Source organism: Neomonachus schauinslandi, chromosome 9, assembly GCF_002201575.2.
Source record: "Neomonachus schauinslandi chromosome 9, ASM220157v2, whole genome shotgun sequence".
In the NCBI taxonomy this organism is placed as follows: Eukaryota; Metazoa; Chordata; class Mammalia; order Carnivora; family Phocidae; genus Neomonachus; species Neomonachus schauinslandi.
The window spans coordinates 123,445,424-123,468,237 of record NC_058411.1 but is presented as its reverse complement, the minus strand read 5'-3'; the positions used below and the strand labels follow the sequence as shown (position 1 = coordinate 123,468,237).

At 36.7% G+C, this 22,814-nt stretch overlaps 1 protein-coding gene across 3 annotated transcripts in view; it reads left to right on the top strand.

The window, feature by feature from the left end:
• Positions 1-22,814, top strand: part of TJP1 (tight junction protein 1) — a 106,155-nt gene that overhangs the window by 43,950 nt on the left and 39,391 nt on the right. For all 3 annotated transcript variants that reach the window (XM_021680641.2, XM_021680639.2, XM_021680643.2), the window contains exons 4-8: positions 423-525; positions 6,138-6,414; positions 10,351-10,454; positions 11,039-11,207; positions 12,031-12,178. In XM_021680641.2, coding sequence (XP_021536316.1) covers positions 423-525; positions 6,138-6,414; positions 10,351-10,454; positions 11,039-11,207; positions 12,031-12,178 — 801 coding nt within the window. The remainder of the gene's footprint in view (positions 1-422; positions 526-6,137; positions 6,415-10,350; positions 10,455-11,038; positions 11,208-12,030; positions 12,179-22,814) is intronic.

Sequence of the window (22,814 nt, the reverse complement as noted above, 5' to 3'; positions counted from 1 at the left end):
AAAGAGAGGCAAAGATACACTAGCTCGCAGAAAAGTGAGCGTATAGTCGGAAGGATTGAAAGAAACCTAGAAGGAGAAAGACTTTATTTTTTAAAAAGGGAATAATTTTTTCCAGCTATGTAACATAATATTATTTAATGCCCTCTAATTGTACCACCAAAAATTATTTTTTGTATTGTTTCACTCTTTTGTAAAAACATTGTATTAATGATTTAAAAAAATTAGTGGCCTGTGGTTCGTTACTAAACGTAGGAGATCAGAAAGTAAATCGTTTGACGTTATTGTATCATTGATCTGAAGACAAATAGATTAACTAGCCTATAATTAAGTATTTTTGTGGAAGTACCCATCTTGAAAATATATTCACAAACTTGTCTGTGTGTTTTTTTCTAACGTTATTTTGGTGACCTTTTTTTCTTTAGGGAAAATGACCGAGTTGCAATGGTTAATGGAGTTTCAATGGATAATGTTGAACATGCTTTTGCTGTTCAGCAACTGAGGAAAAGTGGGAAGAATGCAAAAATTGTAAGTATCTTTTACCTTTAATTTAGTAAAAGTATCAACTTTATCGTTGGTATGTTTCTGGTTTTTTAATTCATCTTAACCCTTTAAGAAAATGAAAACTCGATCAGTAGTTCTAAAGTTAGCTTACAAGAGTGTTTCTTCTAATACTGGTAGTATGTTTTATCACTGTGTATATTTTCTCAAAGTTCAGATACTAGGATTTTTTTTTTTTTAATTGAAGAGGAAAGGTGGGGGTGATTGAATGGTCACCTTTTTATGGCTTAATCTTTCCTTCTTTTTTAAGTACTTAAGTTAGACTGAATCTTGGCATGTAGTCTGTTTGAAATATTTAGCCCTGTTTTCTGTTACAGGATTTTTTTAATGGGCAAGTTTTACATTGTCCCTTGAACACATACATCATCAACCACTTTCCTTGTTACTGTGATACAGTTTGAGGAGAGAGAAAGTGGTAAGATTTTCTTTGTAGGGTTGTTCAGGGTGCATTTTAATGTTACTGTTACAGTATATAGCTGGAATCTGTCTTCTATTTCGTTATTTCTGCAAGAAGTCTTTTTTTTTTTTAAGTAAGGGAAAAGAAATTCAATTAACTCTTGATAACTGGCCTCAAATCACAGGTAAAACTAAGCAAATGTGGCACAAAGTGGATTTAATGTAAAAGTCCTATTTAAAATTACATCCGTGTTTAGGTGCATATTAGCTACTTTTTACCCACTTTTCTCCTCCCCCAGGTTTTTGCCCATCTAGCTTCTGAAAGGAATGATAAAGGCACTGCTTTGAGGCCTTAGTTCAGGTATAAAGAGCAGAAAGAAGAGGCAGAGTAGGCATCTAGATGGTTTGCCCTGCCTTGTCTATTTTCTGCTTTCTTGCAGACACTCAGAACCACAGTGGACCCAGTGGAAGGGAGAGGGTGTGAGGGGAACCCTGCACTGTGTTTTGACCTTAGGGATTTGGTGAGATCTAGAAGGTGTATTCCCTGAGACTCTGCACCCCACAGTTGCTAGGCCCTCTTCCCTTGTGTAGGCTGCTTGCCATATGGTTTATTTCCACACCAGTGTTAATGCTGGTGAGGTGAGAGTTTTCTCAAATTGCAGTAGATCCACTGTTGAGTTACTGCATTCTAAATGACAGACATCTTCTTTTGAGTATATATTTTCACAACTTCATTGTAATTACATTTTTATAGCTGTAATGTTATTTTTTTTTTTTAAGATTTTATTTATTTATTTGACAGAGACATAGCGAGAGAGGGAACACAAGCAGGGGGAGAAGGAGGGGAGAAGCAGGCTTCCCCGTGGAGCAGGGAGCCCGATGTGGGGCTCGATCCCAGGACCCTGGGATCACGACCTGAGCCGAAGGCAGACGCTTAACGACTGAGCCACCCAGGCGCCCCTGTAATGTTATTTTTAAATCACAGTTCATATACATACTGGCTAGTGGGTGGTAGAGTTTTTAAACAGTTTTTAAAACATGAGATTGTAGTGTTTACAGAAGCAAATTGCTAATTTTTATAATTGCTTATCTTAAAATTGAGTGAGTTTTAGCATGCTTGCCTTAGCTGCTGATCCTGAGTATTGTTATTATTATTTATAGTGTTTTTCGGTTGCACATTCCACAGTGAGCATCTTAGGTAATTTGGGTTTTTATCTCTGTACATAAGGTTGTGAGCTTCACCTATAACCCCAACTTTTTAAGCTCTCTGTTCCTCTGAAATGTTGAGCTGTTTTGTTTGCCATGCAAAATATTCAACATATACACTCCACATTAATAATGCATCTAAGAAAGTTGTATTCCTACATCCTGGACCTGTCCCATAGAAATTATTTTATAAGAAGTAGGTCTAAAACCTGTAATGAATTTGAAATAGGAAAAGGATTTGGGGCAGCTTCAAGGGTGGATTTTGCTCTGACTGTACTTAGCTATATGAATTGGAAAGGCAGAACTTAGGAAGGTTGGGCAAGTGTTTTTTGTTCTATAGGGAGAGGTTATAGGGGGATTGGGTAGAAGGGTGTTTTAATCAGCAGAGAGCTGTTGTTCATTTCTACATTTGAAGTGATTGGATCATGTCTTACTTTGTTAAGTTTATCATTGCCATATGACTTTTAGAATAAAACCCCATTGTCTTAGATTGTGGCCTTTCATTGTGAGGTGTCTTTCTTAACTTTTAATTCATCCCCGGCCATAACCAGAACCTCAGGGTCATTATATACATTGTTTTTGCTTCTTTAGTTTTTTTTTTCAGTTCTGAATAACCAGCTCCTCTTCCCCCCACCCCCCACCCCCCTGCTAATCTCTTTTCTTCCCTGTGCTCTTACATTGGGGTGGTTGGTTGTTTATATGATTATCTTTCCATAAACTAAGAGCTCCTTGGGTATTAAGCAAATAAATTATTTCTTTTCTGTTGAACTAAAATGTTAGAACCCTATGAGATAATGTAATTACCATAAATAGGGTAATTTAGCTTTAACAATAAGTGAAGTTAGAAATTGTTTATGACACAGTGAGCATGTATAATTTTTACTAAAATTCTGACCATCCTAAAAAAGCAGTATGAAATAAATGATTGGGCAGAAACATCTCCTAGAGATGACCTCTGTGAGCACTTCAGTATATCTCCATGTGGCTACTTACCTAGCCCATACATGGGTGGGCATTTCAGTGTCTGGTTTCTACAAGTATTAAAAAAAAATACTGTGTTGAAGATCATTGTGTTTCTACCTACCTGTTCAGTTACTGTTTAGGAATAACTTCTTAGGAGTGGCTTTTCAGTCAGAAGGCATGAATGACTTGATATATGTATTCCCGGTGCCCTTCAGAAAGCCAATAGGGTATTGAGAGTCCAATTTTATCAACAGTTTTTAAATCTTTGGCCAACAGTCTGAACGTAGTAATTCAAATGAAATATTTTACAGTACAAATGAGTTTGATCATCTCGTAGTGTATATACTGCCCATTCATGTTTCTTTTTTCCTTATTCCTTTGCATCACTGTGGTGATGATTGTCGTACTAGAGAGCTGTATATATTAGGATGGTTAGCCTTATGTCATATATACTACATGTATTGTTTGCCCATTTGCTTTTGTGAGTGTAAGTTGTTTATGGTGATTGGGGGCTTGTTTTTATGTCATTTCGTTTCAGCACTGAAATGCTTTCGTTTTTGTGTTGTCATGTCTGTCAGATGTTTACTTGGTTGGTTCTGCCTTTGGTGTCAGGCTTACAAAGGCCTTTACCTTACCAGAGTTACAAAAACATATATCCTTTATTTTATTCTATCTAGTACTTGTAGAATTTCATTGTTTTATTTTACATTTGAATCTTTAATTTAGCTAAACTGTTTTGAAGTAGGCATTTCCCCCCAAATTTCTCTTTCAAAATTTTCAGTGTTAAAATCAAGCATAATTGTCAAACCTGCTAAATATCTTCTTGTAGGTTTATGACCATTAATTATAATATACATAGAGAATTATAACAGGATTGGATATTTTTCAATAGGTTAAGCACTTAACTGGTTGCAAATATTTCATTATAGGTATAGTTAAATGCACGGTAAAGACCTTCTCCAAGGAACTTGAATCGTAATAGGATAGATGAGTATACACAGTCATAACCATAATGCACATCGGACATTGAGAGTAGTTTCAGGTACAGTAAATTTCCAAAGAGGTGGCAGGCGCTCTCTTAGAGGAAGACATGGAAAGCTCCTGGCCCTCATCTGGTTACTCTGTTTTTGTTTGTATGTTGCTAGGGGGGGGAATTGAAGATTTAAAGTAATACTGCAAAAGTATTACTTCTAAAATAGTTTGTTGGAGATTGAAATAGAGGTGAGACTAAAATGCAGAGAGTCAGTTAAGAATGCTTTACAGTAAATGTTACTTGATAAGGGCCTGAGCTGTGGGGCACAGAGGGTGGAAAGACAGGCAGCCTTCTCTCAGTTCCTAACAGGGAACTGAGCTGTCTGTTCTTGTCATGTGTTGGCATCTTGCTGCTGCTTCAGCTTCAGTGTTGTTTCCTCAGAAGGGCCTTCTCTGATCACCCTTGGTAGTAGAAAGGAACAGCGAGCAGTATTAAGTGTAGAGCAGCCCTTTGAAGAAAATTAGCCACAGAGGGAGGAGATAGGATAACTTGGAAATATGTAGCAAGACAAAGGAATAGAAGATTAATTAGCAGATTAGTAGTAGGCAGAGGAGAAATTTGAGGGAGAGATGAAAGTCATAAGTACCTTCAGGGGTTGTTATTGTGAAGAAGGTATTAGAGATGGGTAAGGATAAGAATAAGAGCTCATATGGGAGGATTTCATTCATTCAGGAAGAGGATCAACTTGGTCTTTGAGCCCCGAAGGAAGACTAAATAAATGAGATACTAAAAAAACGTAGGAGTGTAGGGGAAGTGAAGTGGCACTGATCTCTGTAAGTCAGGCTAAGCAATTGGGGTCTTGGAGAATGGTTTTGAAATACCTGTGTTAGCAAATTCCATAGAGAGGCAAGAGGCAGAGGAAAGCATTACTGAACAAGCAAAAGAATTCTGTCAAGTAAGATGAATTTATGGAGGACCTACTCAGCAAAGTGTGGAAATGCAGCCGTCTGAAGGTGAAGATAATACAGGACTGGAGTTTGTCATGGCAGGTGATTGAGAGGTCAAGAGAAAGTCATTTAAATATCACAGCATGACATTTCACGAAAACTTGGGAGGAAGGCAGGTGAAACCAGGAAGGAATTAATGGACTGGGAGAAGAGATGAGAAAGGAATCGGAAAGAAGATGGGAATAGAAAAGTTTAAGTAGATCAAGGCATCAAAAGTAGAGACAAGGAGTGTTAACCCAAGAAGATCTTACAGATCTCTGAAGAGATCCAGGGTGTATCAGGGTGAGAAGGCAAGGTGCACACAGTCCAGGGATTAAGAGGCCACTCAATCAAAAGGTATCGCTTGTAGATCTTGAACCTACAGAAAGTGAAGGAAATAAATGAACAGGGAAAATTGAACCACTTATCAGAGTCATTGAGGAAAGAAAGCCAGAAGATGGGATTTATACCAAGATGAGAAATTATAAATTGGAGAGATACAGAAACCGAAAGTAGTTTGTATTGGTGAAATATAACAGAGTTACTAGCTCCAACTTTACTAAGTTGAATGTTAGTGTGGAAGTACAGTAAATTTCTCTGTTAAGGGTTTCAGTAGGACAGTTATGGGCCTTGATATTGATGGATTTTGAAAATTTCAAGGTGCCAAGTTGGGCTTGCAAGTTTGCTTGGTAACAACTACAGTATATTTGATGGTATTAGAGTACAGTGCCCCATCCTTTATTTCAACCACCCACAATTACTAGTTTTTCTTTAAGCTTGTGATTATTATACCTAGAAAATCTTTTCTGAATTAAGTAACTAAGGACTTCATTTGCCTCACTATTCCAGATTTGGTTCTTAACCAGATCTGTTTAGAAAACACAACCATTATGGAAATGTATTTCCTAGTAATCTGTTAAAATTTTTTGTGTATTGTGTGTCTCTGATACATAATTAGATTAATTGATAAGGGACCAGAAAACTGTAATTTTCCTTTCTCTTAGAAATGAAAGTATATGGAAATCAGTCAGCTTCTTTGTAATCTTTATTTGTAGACCATTCGGAGGAAGAAGAAAGTTCAGATACCAGTTAGTCGTCCTGATCCTGAACCAGTGTCTGAGAATGAAGAAGATAGTTACGATGAGGAAGTCCATGACCCAAGAAGCAGTCGTGGCGGTCTGGTCAGTAGAAGGAGTGAGAAGAGTTGGGCAAGGGATAGAAGTGCAAGCAGAGAGAGGAGTTTGTCCCCACGGTCTGATAGGCGATCTGTGGCCTCCAGTCAGCCTGCCAAACCCACCAAAGTCACATTGGTGAAATCCCGGAAAAATGAAGGTATTCTCTACCAACTTGTTTATCATTTTTGCATGAAAATGTTTACACTAATTGTGGTAAGAAGTAAAATTGCCATCCCTTCCTATCCTTGCTTTTGTTCTTTTTTGTTATCTTCATTGTTATGTCCTGTTGCCGTAAGTCATGTCCCGTTTAGCAGGCTTTCGGAATCATCTCTTTTCTCTTGAATTATTTTGTTGTAGCAGATAGTCCTTCAGATAAATTGTCCAGTAGTTGGATTTTGGATTCCTTGTGATTAGGATAGCCAAATGCAAATTATGCTAACAAATGTCATACCGTGACTAAGCTCAAATTCAGTGTTTTATCTAAAACTAATGATGTAATGTATGGGGATTAACATAAGAATAAAAAAAAAAAAGAAATACATAAAAATTCAAAAAAAAAAAAAAATTCAGTGTTTTACCTAGCTGTTAGGATCAGTAGTAGCATAACCATGGGAAGAAATCTTAGGCTTGAGGGGTGGGGGGCAGAATACTTTTTAAATGAAGAGATTAAGGGTAAGGAGCCCCCTGATAGGGTATCTCTCCGTAATGCAGGACATCTTTAAAATTTTTGAAACTGAAGCCAGCTGCCTCCCCTAGTTAATCAGATTTGATAAGAATGAATCTGTGGCATCTTCCTGTTGTGGACATGTCTCTCAAATGCTGGAAAGCATCTGTGACTGATCATTTTGGTAAAATGGTGGTGTTCTAAGAATACCATGCGGGCTCACTGTGATCTGCTCTACCGGCACCTGACATACCTTTTTCTAGTTCTTGCTCCCCACCTTACTCTGCAGTGGACTTCTCACACTGCCTAGCCCTGCTGTTTCTACTTCATTTTACCACTCATTTTCCAACCCTCTCTGGCCTGATATCTGTTTCACCTTGCTCCCCAAACCATTCATACTAATTCAGTAGAAATTTTCAGTCTTTATTTTACTTGCCTTTTCAGTACCATTTTACATAGCATTGACCACTTCTATATTTTATCATCTGTGCTGCTGAAGTGAGCACGACTTCCTGTGTTTTGAAATTATGTCTCCTCTCGGCTTCAAGAGAATGGTGGTAATACTGTGTCCTTCTGGGTCTCCCACCTCCTTTTTGTATCCTTTGCAACTTCATTCTCCTCATCCTACTCTCTAACCTTAGGTAGATTTCTGTTCCAGAATCTCTTTTTTCCTTCAACATAACCTCTTTACGCAGTCTCATCTACTCATTGCCTCAGTTATCTGCTGCTAATGGCAAACCTTATTTCTCCAGTCCATGTCTGTGTACTTTTGTGAGCCAGCTGACCATTAGGCATAGTCACTTCAGTGTTTCATGTAGCTCCCTCAAACTCAACAAATCTCGAATGAAACTCACATCTTCCTCTTAAAATTGTTGTGTTTCTTATGAAGTCACTCGTTTGATATATTCTCATCTACCCAGTTTCTCATGCCGGTTATGGATAACATGGTAGTTATCCTTAACATCTCTATTTTCCTCACTTCCCTATACCCAGTTAATACATGCTAACTTCCTGAATACCACGCTTAAATAGCCATCCCACTTCTGCCTTTCTCCACCGCCAACACCCTTATCCAAGCTACCATAATCTTTTTTTCTTTCAGCTGTGTTGAGATGTAATTGACATTGTGTATAAAATTTTATACATTTAAGATGTAAACATGATGGTTTGATATTATAAAATGATCACAATCAAGTTTATCACAGCCATCATTTACATGATACCTTAGTTACCTCACATCCTCTAATAGTTATGGTTTGTTTGGTTTTTTTTTTTTTGGTCTCGTGAGCAACCATCATCTCTTAAGTGAACTTAATGAGTCTCAAAAACTAGTCTGTGGATCCCTTCCAGTCAGTTCTGCAGACACCTTCACAGAGATGCATTTGTTTTTAACCATCTTGTCTCTACCACCCACCCCACCTACACACAGTCATCCTTCTGGTTTATCTATACTACTAAAGTAGTATTTCTACTTTAGTATTTCTTCTTCAGAGAGACCTTCTTGGACTCCATACTGGACACGGAACCCTGTATTGCCTTTATCTGACCTCCTCTCACACTTATATTTGCCCCTACTGTGTGGAAGTTGCCAGAGTGCAGGGACTATCTTTCGTTTGCTGCTTTTTATCCATAGTGCCTGGCACATAGTTAATATTTACTCAAGGAAACACTTGGAGTAAATGCATATATGAGGATTATTTTGAAGTCATCTCTGTATTGGTCATTTATAACTTTATTTAATCTTTTGTTTTAAAGATTTTTTCATTTATTTGAGAGTGAGAGAGAACACAAGGAGAGAGAGAACACAAGCAGGGGCAGAGGGAGAGGAAGAAGCAGGCTCCCCACTGAGCAGAGAGCCCGACACGGGGCTCCATCCCAGGCCCAGGGATCATGACCTGAGCTGAAGGCAGACACTTAACTGACTGAGCCACCCAGGTGCCCCTGTAACTTTTTTTTTTTTTTTTTAAGATTTTATTAATTTATTTGACAGAGACACAGCGAGAAAAGGAACACAAGCAGGGGAAGTGGGAGAGGGAGAAGCAGGCTTCCCGCCTAGCAGGGAGCCCGATGTGGGGCTCGATCCCAGGACCCTGGGATCATGACCTGAGCCAAAGGCAGATGCTTAACGACTGAGCCACCCAGGCGCCCCACCCCTGTAACTTTTTAATCTTAAATAAGGACAGGTTTGTCATCAATACTGTATTCTTTTGTGATATAACAACCATTAAGCACATATACTTGACTGCCTAGATCCCCTCAAAAGTCATTTTATTTTTTTTACCCTGATTTTCCTGCTTGTGAGCACTCTTTGTATATTTGCCTTAACTTTGCCTTAAGTTAACTTATAGAAGCTTGAGTTAGCTGACCTGCTACCCATCCCATATTAAAAACAAAACCCCAAGAGGGTTTTTCTTTGGGGGGTCTCCCCCCTTTTCCTTAATGCAGAAAGACACAGTCCTTTTCTCTCTCCTGAGAGAACCAGGAGCAGTGCTTTTCAAACTGTTGGTGTTATGTTGTCGTCATTGTTCTAGTTTACAAACAGACAAAATTCTACAGTTTTGCAGGTCCCTGGACAGTTTTCTGGACTCTCCTGGTACCTTCCTCAACTCTGGCCATTTCCTCACCCATAGATAGAATTAATGTTGCCTCACTTTTGGACACTTGGTTGGTGTTAAAAGGAAAGGATTGGCATTTATAACTCCTGCCTGTATCTGCACAGCTAGTTGAAGCCTTTGTTTGCACTAATACAAAGTTTCTGTCCTAATGCTCTGTATATGTCTCTCCAGTGTAGAGGTGTATGGAATCGGAAATTGGGGAAAACAAAAACAGTGTATGCTTGGTAACACAAGTCATCAATAAAATTGTCAACCTTTCCAGAGCTTTTCCAGCCTCAAGCAGTTCACTTTTTAGAATTGTATTCGTTAAATCTTCTGAGAAGCTAGTGTATTATTACAACATAGAAAGAAATGGTCTGCTCTTCAGGGCTTTTTTCTCTGAGTAAAATGGGAATAAGGTCTGTCAGTCTTCGCTTGAATCACATACTTCCTTTGCTTTCACATTGCTTTGATGATTAGAGGAAATGTCATCTTTACAGGGTAACCAAGAATAATTTCTTGTTATTGATTGTACTTAAAAACTCAATGTGGGGGCGCCTGGGTGGCTCAGTCATTAAGCATATGCCTTCAGCTCAGGTCCTGATCCCGGGGTCCTGGGATCGAGCCCAGCATCGGGTTCCCTGCTTGGCGTGAAGCCTGCTTCTCCCTCTCCCACTCCCCCTGCTTGTGTTCCCTCTCTTGCTGTCTCTTTCTCTGTCAAATGAATAAATAAAATCTTAAAAAGAACAAAAACTCAATGTGGTGATTACTATTATGCTTTTAAACTCTAAGTCTCAGCATTTTACACTAAAGACATTTAAATATGTTCTTACAGAGTATGGTCTTCGATTGGCCAGCCATATATTTGTAAAGGAAATTTCACAAGATAGTTTGGCAGCAAGAGATGGCAATATTCAAGAAGGCGATGTTGTATTAAAGGTATAGTCCTGTTCTTACATTTTAATAAACTGAAATAAAAAACAAATTCTAATGTATAATCATATAATGCTTCTGCTCATGTTCAAAGCAATTTTGCCAAAAAAATTAAAAATCTATGTTTGGGGCACTGGATGGCTTGCCATTTCTAATGGACAAAAACGGTTTGTTATTAACATGTCAACACTAATGTTTTTCTTTAGGCATGGAGTCATCCTGAGCGATTAATCGCTACAAATGAATTACCATTCACTGGTAGGAGCTACTTTGTAGGTAGATATGTCTAGTCTTATACAATAAGTGTTTTGACGACTGCCCTAAATATTATTGAAATGTTAGTTTGCTTATAAGCAATAGAAAGTGACAGGCTCAGTGATAGTAATTTGGGTTTTCTGATAAAGCAACAGTATATTAAAATTTTATTATTTCAGGGAAGAGGAGTACTTTGATAATACAGGAAAGTATAAAGGGACTATTTTGCTTCTTACGGCAAGCCAAGGATAATTTAAATATTCCTGTTTCATAACATTAAGTTAACATTTATATTTTTGTCATTTATTTTCAACCTAGTTTCTTTTCCATTGCAGATAAATGGTACTGTGACAGAAAATATGTCACTGACAGATGCAAAGACATTGATAGAAAGGTCTAAAGGCAAGTTAAAAATGGTAGTTCAGAGGGATGAACGAGCTACCCTATTGAACGTCCCTGATCTTTCTGACAGTATCCACTCTGCTAATGCCTCTGAGAGAGATGGTGAGTACAGTTCTGTTTGGAAAGTCCCTTTAAGTGCCCTATTAAAGTTGTAGGAAGATTTGATACGTTTGAGCGAAATAATTTTCTACAAGCCAGACACCTTCAAAATCTAAGAATTACAAATATTTATACTGGGGGTAGAGGGTTTACTTTTAGTTACTTTCTAGTTTTACTGAGAAAAAATCGCCATATATCAATGTGGAAGTTTAAGGTACATAGATAGCATGATGGTTTGATTTACGTATATTGTGAAACAATTACCGTAGTATATTTGGTTAATGTCTATTATCTTCCCCTACAGATAAAATAAAAAGAAAAAAGTTCTCCTTGTGATGAGAACTCTTAGAATCTAGTCTCTTTAACAACTTTATATACCATAAAGCACTGTTAGCTATAGTCATCATGTTGTACATTACATCCCTGGTGCTCATTTATTTTGTAACTGGAAGTTTGCACCTTCCTCTAATTCCCCTTCCCCCCTCCCCCTGCCCTCCTGGTAACCACAAGTCTGATCTCTTTCTATGAGTTTGGTGGTTGTGTAGGTTTGTGGGTTTTTTTGTGGTTGTTCTGTTTTGTTTCGTGTTTGTCTTTCTCTGACTTATTTCACTTAGCATATGCATTCAAGGTCCATCGATGGTGTCACTTTTTTTTTTTTTCTGTAGGCAGCTCACCATTTTTATCAGTGATTGATAAAGTTAATGCTTAAAACAACAATTTTATATGAAATTATATTTAGTAGCTTATATCTGTTATCATTGGAGTACCTTAACGTTTTACTATAATCATTTCATGGGAAAATAAATAGCACCCTTTTACCTAACAGACATTTCAGAAATTCAGTCACTGGCATCAGATCATTCCGGTCGATCACATGACAGACCTCCCCGCCACAGCCGGTCACGATCACCTGACCAACGGTCAGAGCCTTCTGATCATTCCAGACACTCTCCACAGCAGCCTAGCAGTGGCAGGTAAATCACACTCTCTTGTTAATATAGTTATGTGTGCTTGATACATGTTTGTGGTATTGCTTACAAATAAAACTAGAAGATAGATTTTCTTTTGATTATGTTTTTTTGTGTGTTTTTGTGGGTTTTTAAAAATCAATTTAGGGATTATCTAGAAAACCAGAGGTCAGTGAAACTTCTTAAAGAATGAAAGAATAAATATTTTAGGTATGCAGACTACACAGCTTCTTGTCACTATTCTGTCTTTGTAGCACAGAAGTATAACTGTAGACAGTATGTAAATGAACAGGCAGGGCAGTGTTCCAGTGAAACTTTTTATAAAAACAGTTGGCCTTGAGCTGCAGTTTGCTGATCCACCGAATTAGAAGGTGCTAGCCAGCTTATAGAATCTGTTGCTTGGGAAAGTTAACTGTACTAGCAGTCCTTCCCTAGACAGTTTAATCTGGACTTTGTTTTCCTTTTTAAAAATACACTCTGTATTTATGCCAGAGAGTCTGGTACACTATTAGTATATGACTTACCTGAGTTTATATGGTCTTTGGGGTTGCATGTACATTTGAGAAACTGAAAATTATTGCCATTATCTCTAGAAAAGGGCACATGTACACATACATGTAGCATTTTACATAAAATTTGTGGACATTCCCAGGGTTCTGTAGGCCACCCAGTTGATCTATGGTTTTTAATAATAATCCATTTGGAGATCTTCAGGAGGCACTTGAAAACTTGAGTGAAATAGTTTAGGATTAGAGATGGTAATTTGGGACTTAATTGCATGGAGGTGTTAGCTCAAGCCATAGAAGTCACTAAGGTTGTGAAGAAAAACAATGTGGAGAGGCCAGCAACTGGACTGTGGGGAGTACGTTCCTTGAGGAAGGTGAGGAGGCAAGAAAGAAGTAAACAGAGAAAGGAGGAATATCTAGCCAGAAGAAAGCTTTTTAAAAGATTGTCAAAAGCCATAGTGATATGACTGTGCAGTGCTGGTTTTGAGAAATTTGTGAAGTTGATTCTTTATAAATTTCAAATTTTAGGTTTATAAATTAACTCTGATCTTTATTTTAAGGTTGTAATGATTTTTTAAAAAGGAATATTAATAGTATGTCACAAGCCATCCTGGTTTATCTTACAACTGACTATTATTTTTAACTGCTACAAGTTAACATATTGGTTTTAAAAATCTTCCTGACACAGCATAGATGTTACCTGGAAAAAGATTGCTGCCACAGCACATGCACAGTGATATAACTAACACCCTTGGATGATTCATGGGAGCAGATGTAATTTTAACACATTTCTCTCACCTAGAAACCATGCTGGTATCAAACAATTTGGACATGATTTTCCTTAAAAAAAAAGAAAGAAAGAAAGATCCAAATTTTGGCCATTAGTTTTTATTGTGAGCAAATTTAAAATTTTAGAAAGTTTTTTGATGTCTACTTTTTTTCATTAAATTTCATTCACACTTGGCATCTGTAACTTAGAAGTTGAGGTTTTTATAAAAAAGATTTTTTATATTTCAGTTGGGGTGTTTTAATTGGGAACCTCAGGTATTCTCATGGGTAATACCAGTTATATGAGATCTTTTAAAAATACAGAATCCTAGGCCCTGTTCTCAGATGGAGGCAGGGAATAGTGGGGTTTTTTTGTTTTAAGTTCCTGGTATCATTCTCTTCTGTGCACTACCAGATTTAGGAACATGGTTAGAACATGTAGCATATACTAAAGAAAAGAGTACTTCAACTACAGAAGACCCAAAGTCTTCAGGTTATTTCCAGATTTTTGTGCTGAGAATTTAATTCCTGAGAACTCTGTGACCTGCCCATAAGCGAGATGTACAGTAGTAGCAGTTGCTTAAAGGTTTTTTCCTTCCCCTAAAGTTCATGTTAAAATCCAGATAACTGTGGAGTTGTAGAGGATTATCCTTTGTTGAGAAACAATTTAGATGTTATTTTAAGAGTAAAATCCTGGTGTTAAAAAACACCATGAGTCCTATACAGCATCCCATCATTGTTATGACCTACTTACATTGTTCTGTGTGATGTTCTTTCCTGAGAAAGCAAACATTACATGGACAGACCTCTTGAGAAAAACACATTAGCATGTGTTATAATTATCATTATAACTAGGTGAGCAGTGTATCCTCACTATTGTTTAGAACACGGTTTGGCAGACTACAGCCTATAGGCCAAATACAGCCTGCTGCCTGATTTTTTTATAAGGTTTTATTGGAACCCATCCTGTAATGGCGTAATTAAGAAGTTGCACCAGAGACTATGGCTCACAGAGCCATATAAGGAAAAAGCCAGTCCCTGGTCTAGAATGTTAAAATAGTCGTGTTTTTAAACTAAAAAACAATGTGTGTATAGAGAGAGTTACTACAGGGATTTCCTTATACCTTGATGCTTGTTGCCAAGTTTGTTTTGTATTTTATTCAGTGATGTTTCAGAGCCCACTCTGGGCTAAGACTTGCACTCCAGGAGCTGGGGATACTGAGAGAGTCCACAGCTGGTGGCACTGCTGCATGGTGATAACCAAGTAGCTTTCAGTGAGAAGATTCTTTGACTGGTCTCACTGTGATCCCTGCCCATCTAGAGAATATTTGATTTGCAGGCTATGTTCTAAGCCTCTGCTTGGGTATAGTTTACTCCCCCTACTGTGTAATGTTTAATTTAACAGATCCGTCTGAGGACTTTTCCCCCTTGGGTCACAGTTTACCTTTTTTGTTCTGTCCTGTGAACTGTTACAGTAAAGGTGACTGTGGTGCTACTGATTATCATAAGCAGGTGCAGTATTGAAAAAATTGTAGTAAAAGCTCAGACTAAGATAATGTTGAATTTGCATTGTAAAGATTATGTTTTGTATTACTTACACTCAGGCATTCCATAAACTGACAAAGTTTATTTAAGGCCTAAGTTGTCTGAAGTTTTTAGGGAATGTATTTTAACAAATAGAAAAGGTTTAATTTATATTTAGCATGATGGTTGCTTTTGAAGTGCTTGAAAGCAGTGTTTTAAGAAGTTTGAAACTTTGGGGTGCCTGGGTGGCTCAGTCGTTAAGCGTCTGCCTTCGGCTCGGGTCATGATCCCAGGGTCCTGGGATCGAGCCCCGCATCGGGCTCCCTGCTTGGCGGGAAGCCTGCCTCTCCCTCTCACACCCCCCCCCTGCTTGTGTTCCCTCTCTCGCTGTGTTTCTCTCTGTCAAATAAATAAATAAAATCTTAAAAAAAAAAAAAAAGAAGTTTGAAACTTTGTAAAATTTTTAAATATTCTCTTTATTCATTGTTTCTCCTGAGAGAAAATGCTTCTACTAAATTCTGAAGATAGTGGTATCAGTATTGATATGGTTTATGATATAGTAAATGCATGATAGTAAAATTGAATTTTACAAACGAGAAATTTCTAGACTAAATCCAAGTGGTTAGCCCAGTTAGTTAAGCTGATACATTTGAGATGAAAACCATTTCCTATGTGGTCCACCTTTTACTATCAGCTTTTTACTATACAAGGTTGAATTTAAGCTCATGATCTTGTTCTCCAGGAGTGCCAGGTAAATCCTAACACCTATGTATGCATGTAATGTATCTGCTTAAATACCTTAGAGAAGTCTTAGCTTTTAAATTAAAGATCATTATTTTTACTTACACACTTCACATTTTTTGTTACCGTCCATAATTGTTTTCTTAGGTATTAGAGAGCTATAAATATTTTTTGATTCTAGTATATATAGTTTCTGTCAGATATTACTTGGTTCTCTCTGGAACTTTGCCAGCAGGCTAAAAATTATTGAGACATTTACATGTATCAGTTGGACATTTCTTTTTACTCTTTTAAAATGTGGAGATGTGCCCATTTTGTGACTGGTGAATTTCAGATTTTGTTTCCTGATCTTCGGTTTTAGTTCTTTGTCTTAAGTAAAAAATGTTTTATTACTTCCTGTTTAATAGATAGATGCTTTATTCAGAACAAGATTTACATGTGATAATGTTGGTAATTAACTTGTAGGTACTGCTACATTTTCTTTTTCAGACTATGAAGTCCCTCATGTTTGTTTGTTTGTTTTTGGTTTCTCCTTCATCTTTGAAAAAAAGGGCCAGGTAGAAAGATACGATTCTTGAAGTGTCTCTGAAAATAATGAATCGATTAATGACTTCTTGCCCTTGGCTTCTATGCCTTCCAGTTGGACTAAGGCAGTTGGTTGTGAGTTGATGCAGCACCGTGAACATTTTACAGTGACAGTTCAAGGATTTTTTTTTTTTTACCAGTGATCTTGACATTATCCTGCTAATTCTTACTAAGCTAAATATTTATTGATATCATGTATATGTTATCAATATATGGTTATAAATTATGCTGTGAACAGTCTAGGCAAGATCCATGCTGTCACAGAACTTTAGGGCTTATATCCAGGTGAAGAAAGCAGATAAGTAACTTTGAAATATGAAAAAGTATTTTCTTTTAGTGGCAAGTACCATAAAGAAAAAGGATATAGTATGATAGTGAACGTGGAGGGGACAATATTAGATAATATGATCAGAGAAGAAGGCTTCTCTAAAGTGACCTCATCTTGAAATGAGTAAGAAAGAGCTGTCTCGATGAAAATTATTACAGAATAAGAATAGCACATGCCATTTCTCGACTGGGAATAACAGTAAGATGACCTGTGTGGTTGGATCACAAGAGCAAAGGAGAGAGTGATTGGAGTTCTAAGAAGTTTTTCTTTTGTTTTGGAAAAAATTGTTTCAGTAGGAAAAATATGGAAGTTTTTAAAAAAGTTGTTTATTACTTGAATTAGGGTTTTTTGGGGTAAGATTCTTTGTCTAACATTTAAAAATGAGTGGAACACTGATGACCCATCCTGAACTTTTGTTACTTAGATAAGAGCCAACTTGTTTTCAGTCCTTGGGAATTTTAGGTCACCAGGTTAAAATTGCAAGCTGACGGTTTGTATTTGATACGCTTTCTAAGGAGCCAGGCTGAGGAAAGACCATAGTTGGTGCATTTCTCTAGTAATTAACTAGAAACCCAAGTGTAAGAATGTGTGTGCTCAATGACTGCTGGTCAATTTTAACTCCTAAGGGGAGTTTATGGATCTAATGGCAGAAAAGCAGGCTTAAATATTATACTTTATAGCCACAATTTAAAAAGTAAAAGTATGAATTTAATTCATCAGCTCTTATACAAGTACAATATAAAACATAAGATATGATATTTAAAAATGGACTGTCCACTTGGTAACATGTGTTAAAAATAGTAAATGTATGAATACTCTTATTTCCAGATTTAAATAATGTAGAACAGTCTTCTGTGTTGTCCATGTGAGAATCTTCATAAAAAATGAGAGTGTTGCAACATTGGCCCCTGGTTGTAAAATCAACCAAATGTACCTCTGAATCAGATGATTGTTTTACTGTAGGGTACCTACATGGGTCAGTCGGTTGAGCATCCGATTCTTAGTTTTGGCTTGGGTCATGATCTCAGGGTCATGGGATCGATCCCTGCGTCAGGCTCTGCGCTCACTGGGGAGTCTGCTTGGGGTTCTCTTTCTCTCTAAGATATAAATAAATCTTTAAAAAGATCATTTTACTCCAAATATTAATCTAAGTACCTGATAATCATTATACCACTGATGAAGGCTTAACGGTGCTATCCTTAAATTAAAAAAAGGTCTTCCTTAGTCCTTCTCATTATTAAAAATTATGCATTTCTACAAAAATCATAGTTTGAACAACAGATGTTTTCCTTCTAAATCAGATGGACCAGGTTAGTCATCATCACCATCATAAATGAACATGTAAGATGAGAAGCTCTGTACAAAATGATAAGCTTCATACAAGTTTGTATCTCTGTTATCACCTGAAAGCCGTTTGCCATAATGAGCAGTTAGATACTCAGATTTTTTCAAAAACATATACACACACATGTATTTCTAGAAAGTAGATTACAATATGTAAAGAATAAACTTAAATTGTGGGAAATTAGCTTGTAAATATGCAAAACAGGTATAATTATTCCCTTGCCTTCTCAGCATACCACTCTTTACTTCTGTGCCCACATACCATCTTAGAATCTCTGCATCTCTTTGCCTTTGTCATCCCTAGAAGTCTGTATGTGCCATGCAGAAAGAGAGAATTTTTTTATTGCTATTAAGGAGGAACTACAATGTATAAATATTTTGTTTCTATATAAAATTTAGCAGATTGAGCAATGGTCACAACAGTCTAAATAGTCAGACTTGAGTGTGCCTTTAGTTTTTCTTTTTCATTTCTTCTAGCCCTCCCGGCTGAACTCTCCTGTTACTGGAGAAAACCTGTGGGATATGGTTAAGTTAATTTCTAAACATATCTTTATTGATAATTATGACTGAGATAGCCAGTAGCCTTTAAAGGAATTAGTATCTCGTTTTTGTTTTCATCCTAGGTTCTATAGGTCTTGCCTCCCTTTATGCAATAAGTGAGTTTCTGAAAAAGTATAAATCCCTTTTTTAGGGTAAGTCATTTACTATGTAGTAGGAGTTTGAAGTTGGTTTTATAAAAGAAGGTTTTACTGGAGTGAATGGTCAAGCCTCAAGTTTATTTCCTATATTAGGGTCATTTTTAAAATAAGGCATGACTGACCAGTCAGTTGAGAAGGTGTTTGAGAGCTAGAAGCATAAAAGAAGGCTGCATGAAGAACTGGCAGTCTGGCATGTTTTGTCAAAGAGGGTCCTGTCAAGACAGAAAGCTGAATGCGGAGTGAACCCAGCAAGTTTAATATAAAGAGATTAAATATAACAGGATTGGAGTAACAAAGGATTAGCTAGTAAGAAGTAAAGGGAACACTAAAGAATATAAGAATCGGGTATAGGAACATCCACTCCCCCTGGTGCTGTGATGGAATGCCAAAGAAGAGGCTCCCCAACCCATCCCTAGGGCTCAGAGCTAGCCATGTTGGAAAAGGCACACCCGTGCATAGCTCACTGAATGGCAGAGAATTTGGCTCTGGTGTGTCACCAGAAGAACTTGCAGGAACTTTTCCCTGTAGAGTGCTTGGAACAGGAGTTTCCTGGGCAAGTATCTTGTGAGAGACCTTTACTGCAAAACCATCCTAGGGAGCCACTGGGGAAAACTGCTGACTGCTATGTGCTGCAGGAGCCTGCTGAGGGGACACACACCAGAACCCAGAGGGAGATCCCCTGACCAAGCCGCCTGCCCTCTACCTATAGGCCCAAACGCTTGTGATTTTACTTATACCTGAAGTTTTTCACTTAAAACAATTTGTTATTCCTTGCTGATCTGATAAGAGTGTATGTTACTCTGCTACCCAGTTTACACAGTTGACTGGATAAGGCTTAAAGAAGGCTGTTTACAATGAATTCATTTATGTGAACTGTAAAAACTCTTCAGAGACCGTGTTCCACCCCATCTCTTAACAACTGTCTTCCATAGAGTTTTTAACCAGCCCAGAGCTTCTAGATAAATGGATCACTGCCATTAGATTGATGTACAAATGAAAACTCTGGAAAATAAACCCTGTCTCCTACCCTCCAGGGGAAAACAGAAATGCCCTTAAGAGGATCTTGAGGTCCTTGAGAATGTCTGAAATGTCCGTCTCGGCTACTCGGAGCCAGAGTATGTGGATAAACATGAGTCTGACTCAGGACAGAAGTGGTTTTTGTATAAAATAAAGTCAGCCTTCCTCTTAATAGCAAAAAAAAAAAAAAAATTCTTTTTTTTTTTTTGTAAAACTTAGATATTATTTCAGAGCCAGTTGGGTAGAATCATGTACGGAAGATTTGAGGAAAATGTGTTTTCAATGTCACAGCCTCGCCAGTTTCTTTTGATAAGTGCCACTGATTATAGACGAATTCAGTTTTTGTCTTGCAGTAGACATAATGATCACATTTGCTCATAATAGAACTTTTTAAATGTTTGGAAAATTTGATTATTTTATTCCTGTACTGTAACTGTAGATCTGCATTGCCCAACATTGTTGCTACTAGCTAACCACATGTGGTTGCTGAGTGTTTGAAATGTGGCCAGTCCAAATTGAGATGTATTTTAAGTGTGAAATAACACATTGGATTTTGATGACTGAGCACACACACAAAAAGATGTAAATTACCTCATTAATAATTTCATTACCTAATGAAATAGTATTTTGGATGTAGTGGGTTAAATAAAGTGTATTCACTGATTTTACCTCATTTCATTTAATACGGATTTTAGAAAATTTACAGTTACATAGACGACTTGCTTCATAATCCTGTTAACAACACTGCTCCTGATCTACGTGTATTATTGAATAATGCCTCCATCTTTTGGTAGATAACAGAAATGCACTAAAGAGAGTAGTAATACTCCAAATATTAATTGTATGAAAGATTTCATAGAATAATATGAGTTCCATCCGCCTGAAATGTTATTTAAGTCATAACAGTTGTTACAGGGGGAAGAAAAAAGGTGATGGGCAATACGGGATGATAATTAACCGAAGATGAAAATACTGGCAGTTTTATGTGATGGAGCCCTATTGCACAACAAATGAAAACTTGTTGGTTATCATTACGGAGGATGTTTACATTAAAGTATTATAATTGATTCTAAGTTACCAAGATGGTAGTTATCATTAATGTCAATTATTTTAAATTTAGGAAGTTTAAGTTATAAGAAAGAAAATCAATTGTAAATATTTGTTTTTAGATCTTTTTAAAGCAGTTTAAAATTTGCTTGTTGCAGAGCAATAAATCTGTAAAACTATTAAAATTATGCATTCTTTAATCTCATTCTCTTTAAAATGTTCGTATTTGTAATATATCATTTGCATTTTTTAATGCAAAATAAAGAATATAAGGAGGATCTTCTATTTTGTACTGCCCTTTACACTCTGAAGTGCCTAGAGCAGTTTGGGGATAAAGCTTAATTGTATTTATCCTTGGACTAATTGTACACGAGATTTTATTACATAAGCAGTGGCTAAAAATTTTGACCTTTTATGATTTAAAAATAGTTCATTCTGGTTTGATTTAGAAAATACCTTGACTTTTATAGTTCTTCCTAAAAGACTGTTTTACCTACATGCAGCTCATATTAATATACATAACTTAAAACTAGAGTACACCCCCATAGAATAGTTAAGTGAATAGAAAATAGAAACTATGAAAAGCCTATGTTTTATCTTTTCAGGAGGGTAACTGAAGAAACTTTTTCTTGATAAGAGACTGCTAATAATATGCATTAATAGGGGCGCCTGGGTGGCTCAGTTGGTTAAGCGACTGCCTTCGGCTCAGGTCATGATCCTGGAGTCCCTGGATCGAGTCCCGCATCGGGCTCCCTGCTCGGCAGGGAGCCTGCTTCTCCCTCTGACCTTCCCCCCTCTCATGTGCTCTCTGTCTCTCTCATTCTCTCTGTCTCAGATAAATAAATAAAATCTTCAAAAAAAAAAAAATAATAATATGCATTAATAGAACCAAATTCTTTGTTTAAAGTTAGACTTAATTACATTTAAAAATATAAACATTATTTTGAAATGAACATTGTTTTACAATATTTTAAAACATTTCAATCTTTACTCCGTAAGTAATATGTATATATTCTTTGTTGTAAAAATTGAAATAGTATAGGTAAACCTCAAATTCCACTTGGGTTCGGTTTTGTCTACTTCTCCCTCTCGGGGGAAACACTGTTGCCTGTTTGGGCATGTGCATGCATGTGTGTTTGTATAGAGCTATGGAGACACCTCTTGATGTCACACCATAGATACTCTGCAGTTTGTGCTTCACATCTTGTTTCAGAGTTATTCTCATGTTTTTACATATAGCTCTCTTTCATTGTAACTTATTTTAATATGTTAGTTTTTGTCTTCAATTATAAAAGCAACGTATGCTTATTAGAATGAGTAAAATAGGTCAACTCCACCTTACCCCATTTCCCATTGCTCTTGAATTAAACCTTTCTCCATAGTTACACATACTTTTACAAATAAAAGTATCATATATAGAGTTTGTGATTTTATTATTATATTATATTATATCATATTATTTTTTTGTCAGCAGCAAAGCAAGGTTTATTGAGTGATAGCAAAGTGAGATATACAGAGCTCCCGAGGAGGTAGGGGACCCAAGAAGGTTGTTCTGTGTGTGTTTTTAATTAATTAAAGAAGGTCAGACTCTGCACACTATTTTCCAGCTAACTAATTTTACTTAACAATACAGGGTGAACATCCTTCCATCTTATTCTTTTGATGAGAAACTTTACATATTATGGAAATTCTGTTTCTAGGTCTTTGTGCAATCACTGTTGTATAAGCATCTTTGTCCATGATTTCATATACTGGCTCTTTTTATTTCTGAAGTCATTAAAGAGTATATTGGTATTATTTTTAAATTTTCATGGATAATGCCGATTACTTTCCAGAAGTAATGTTTGAGACTACACTTGTTTCTCAGAATTCCATGTTTATCAATCTGATGGTTGCAAATTGGTAACTCCTTATTTTCAATTGATGGTTTCCTGATTAGTGGAGCTGAGCATCTTTTATGAGATTATTATTATTATAGTATTATAGTATTTTATATATAGTATTGCTTCCTTAGTGAATTGCCAGGTTCATTTTCTGTTGCTCATTTTTCTGTTGTGTTGTTCTTTTTCATTTCTTCATCAGTC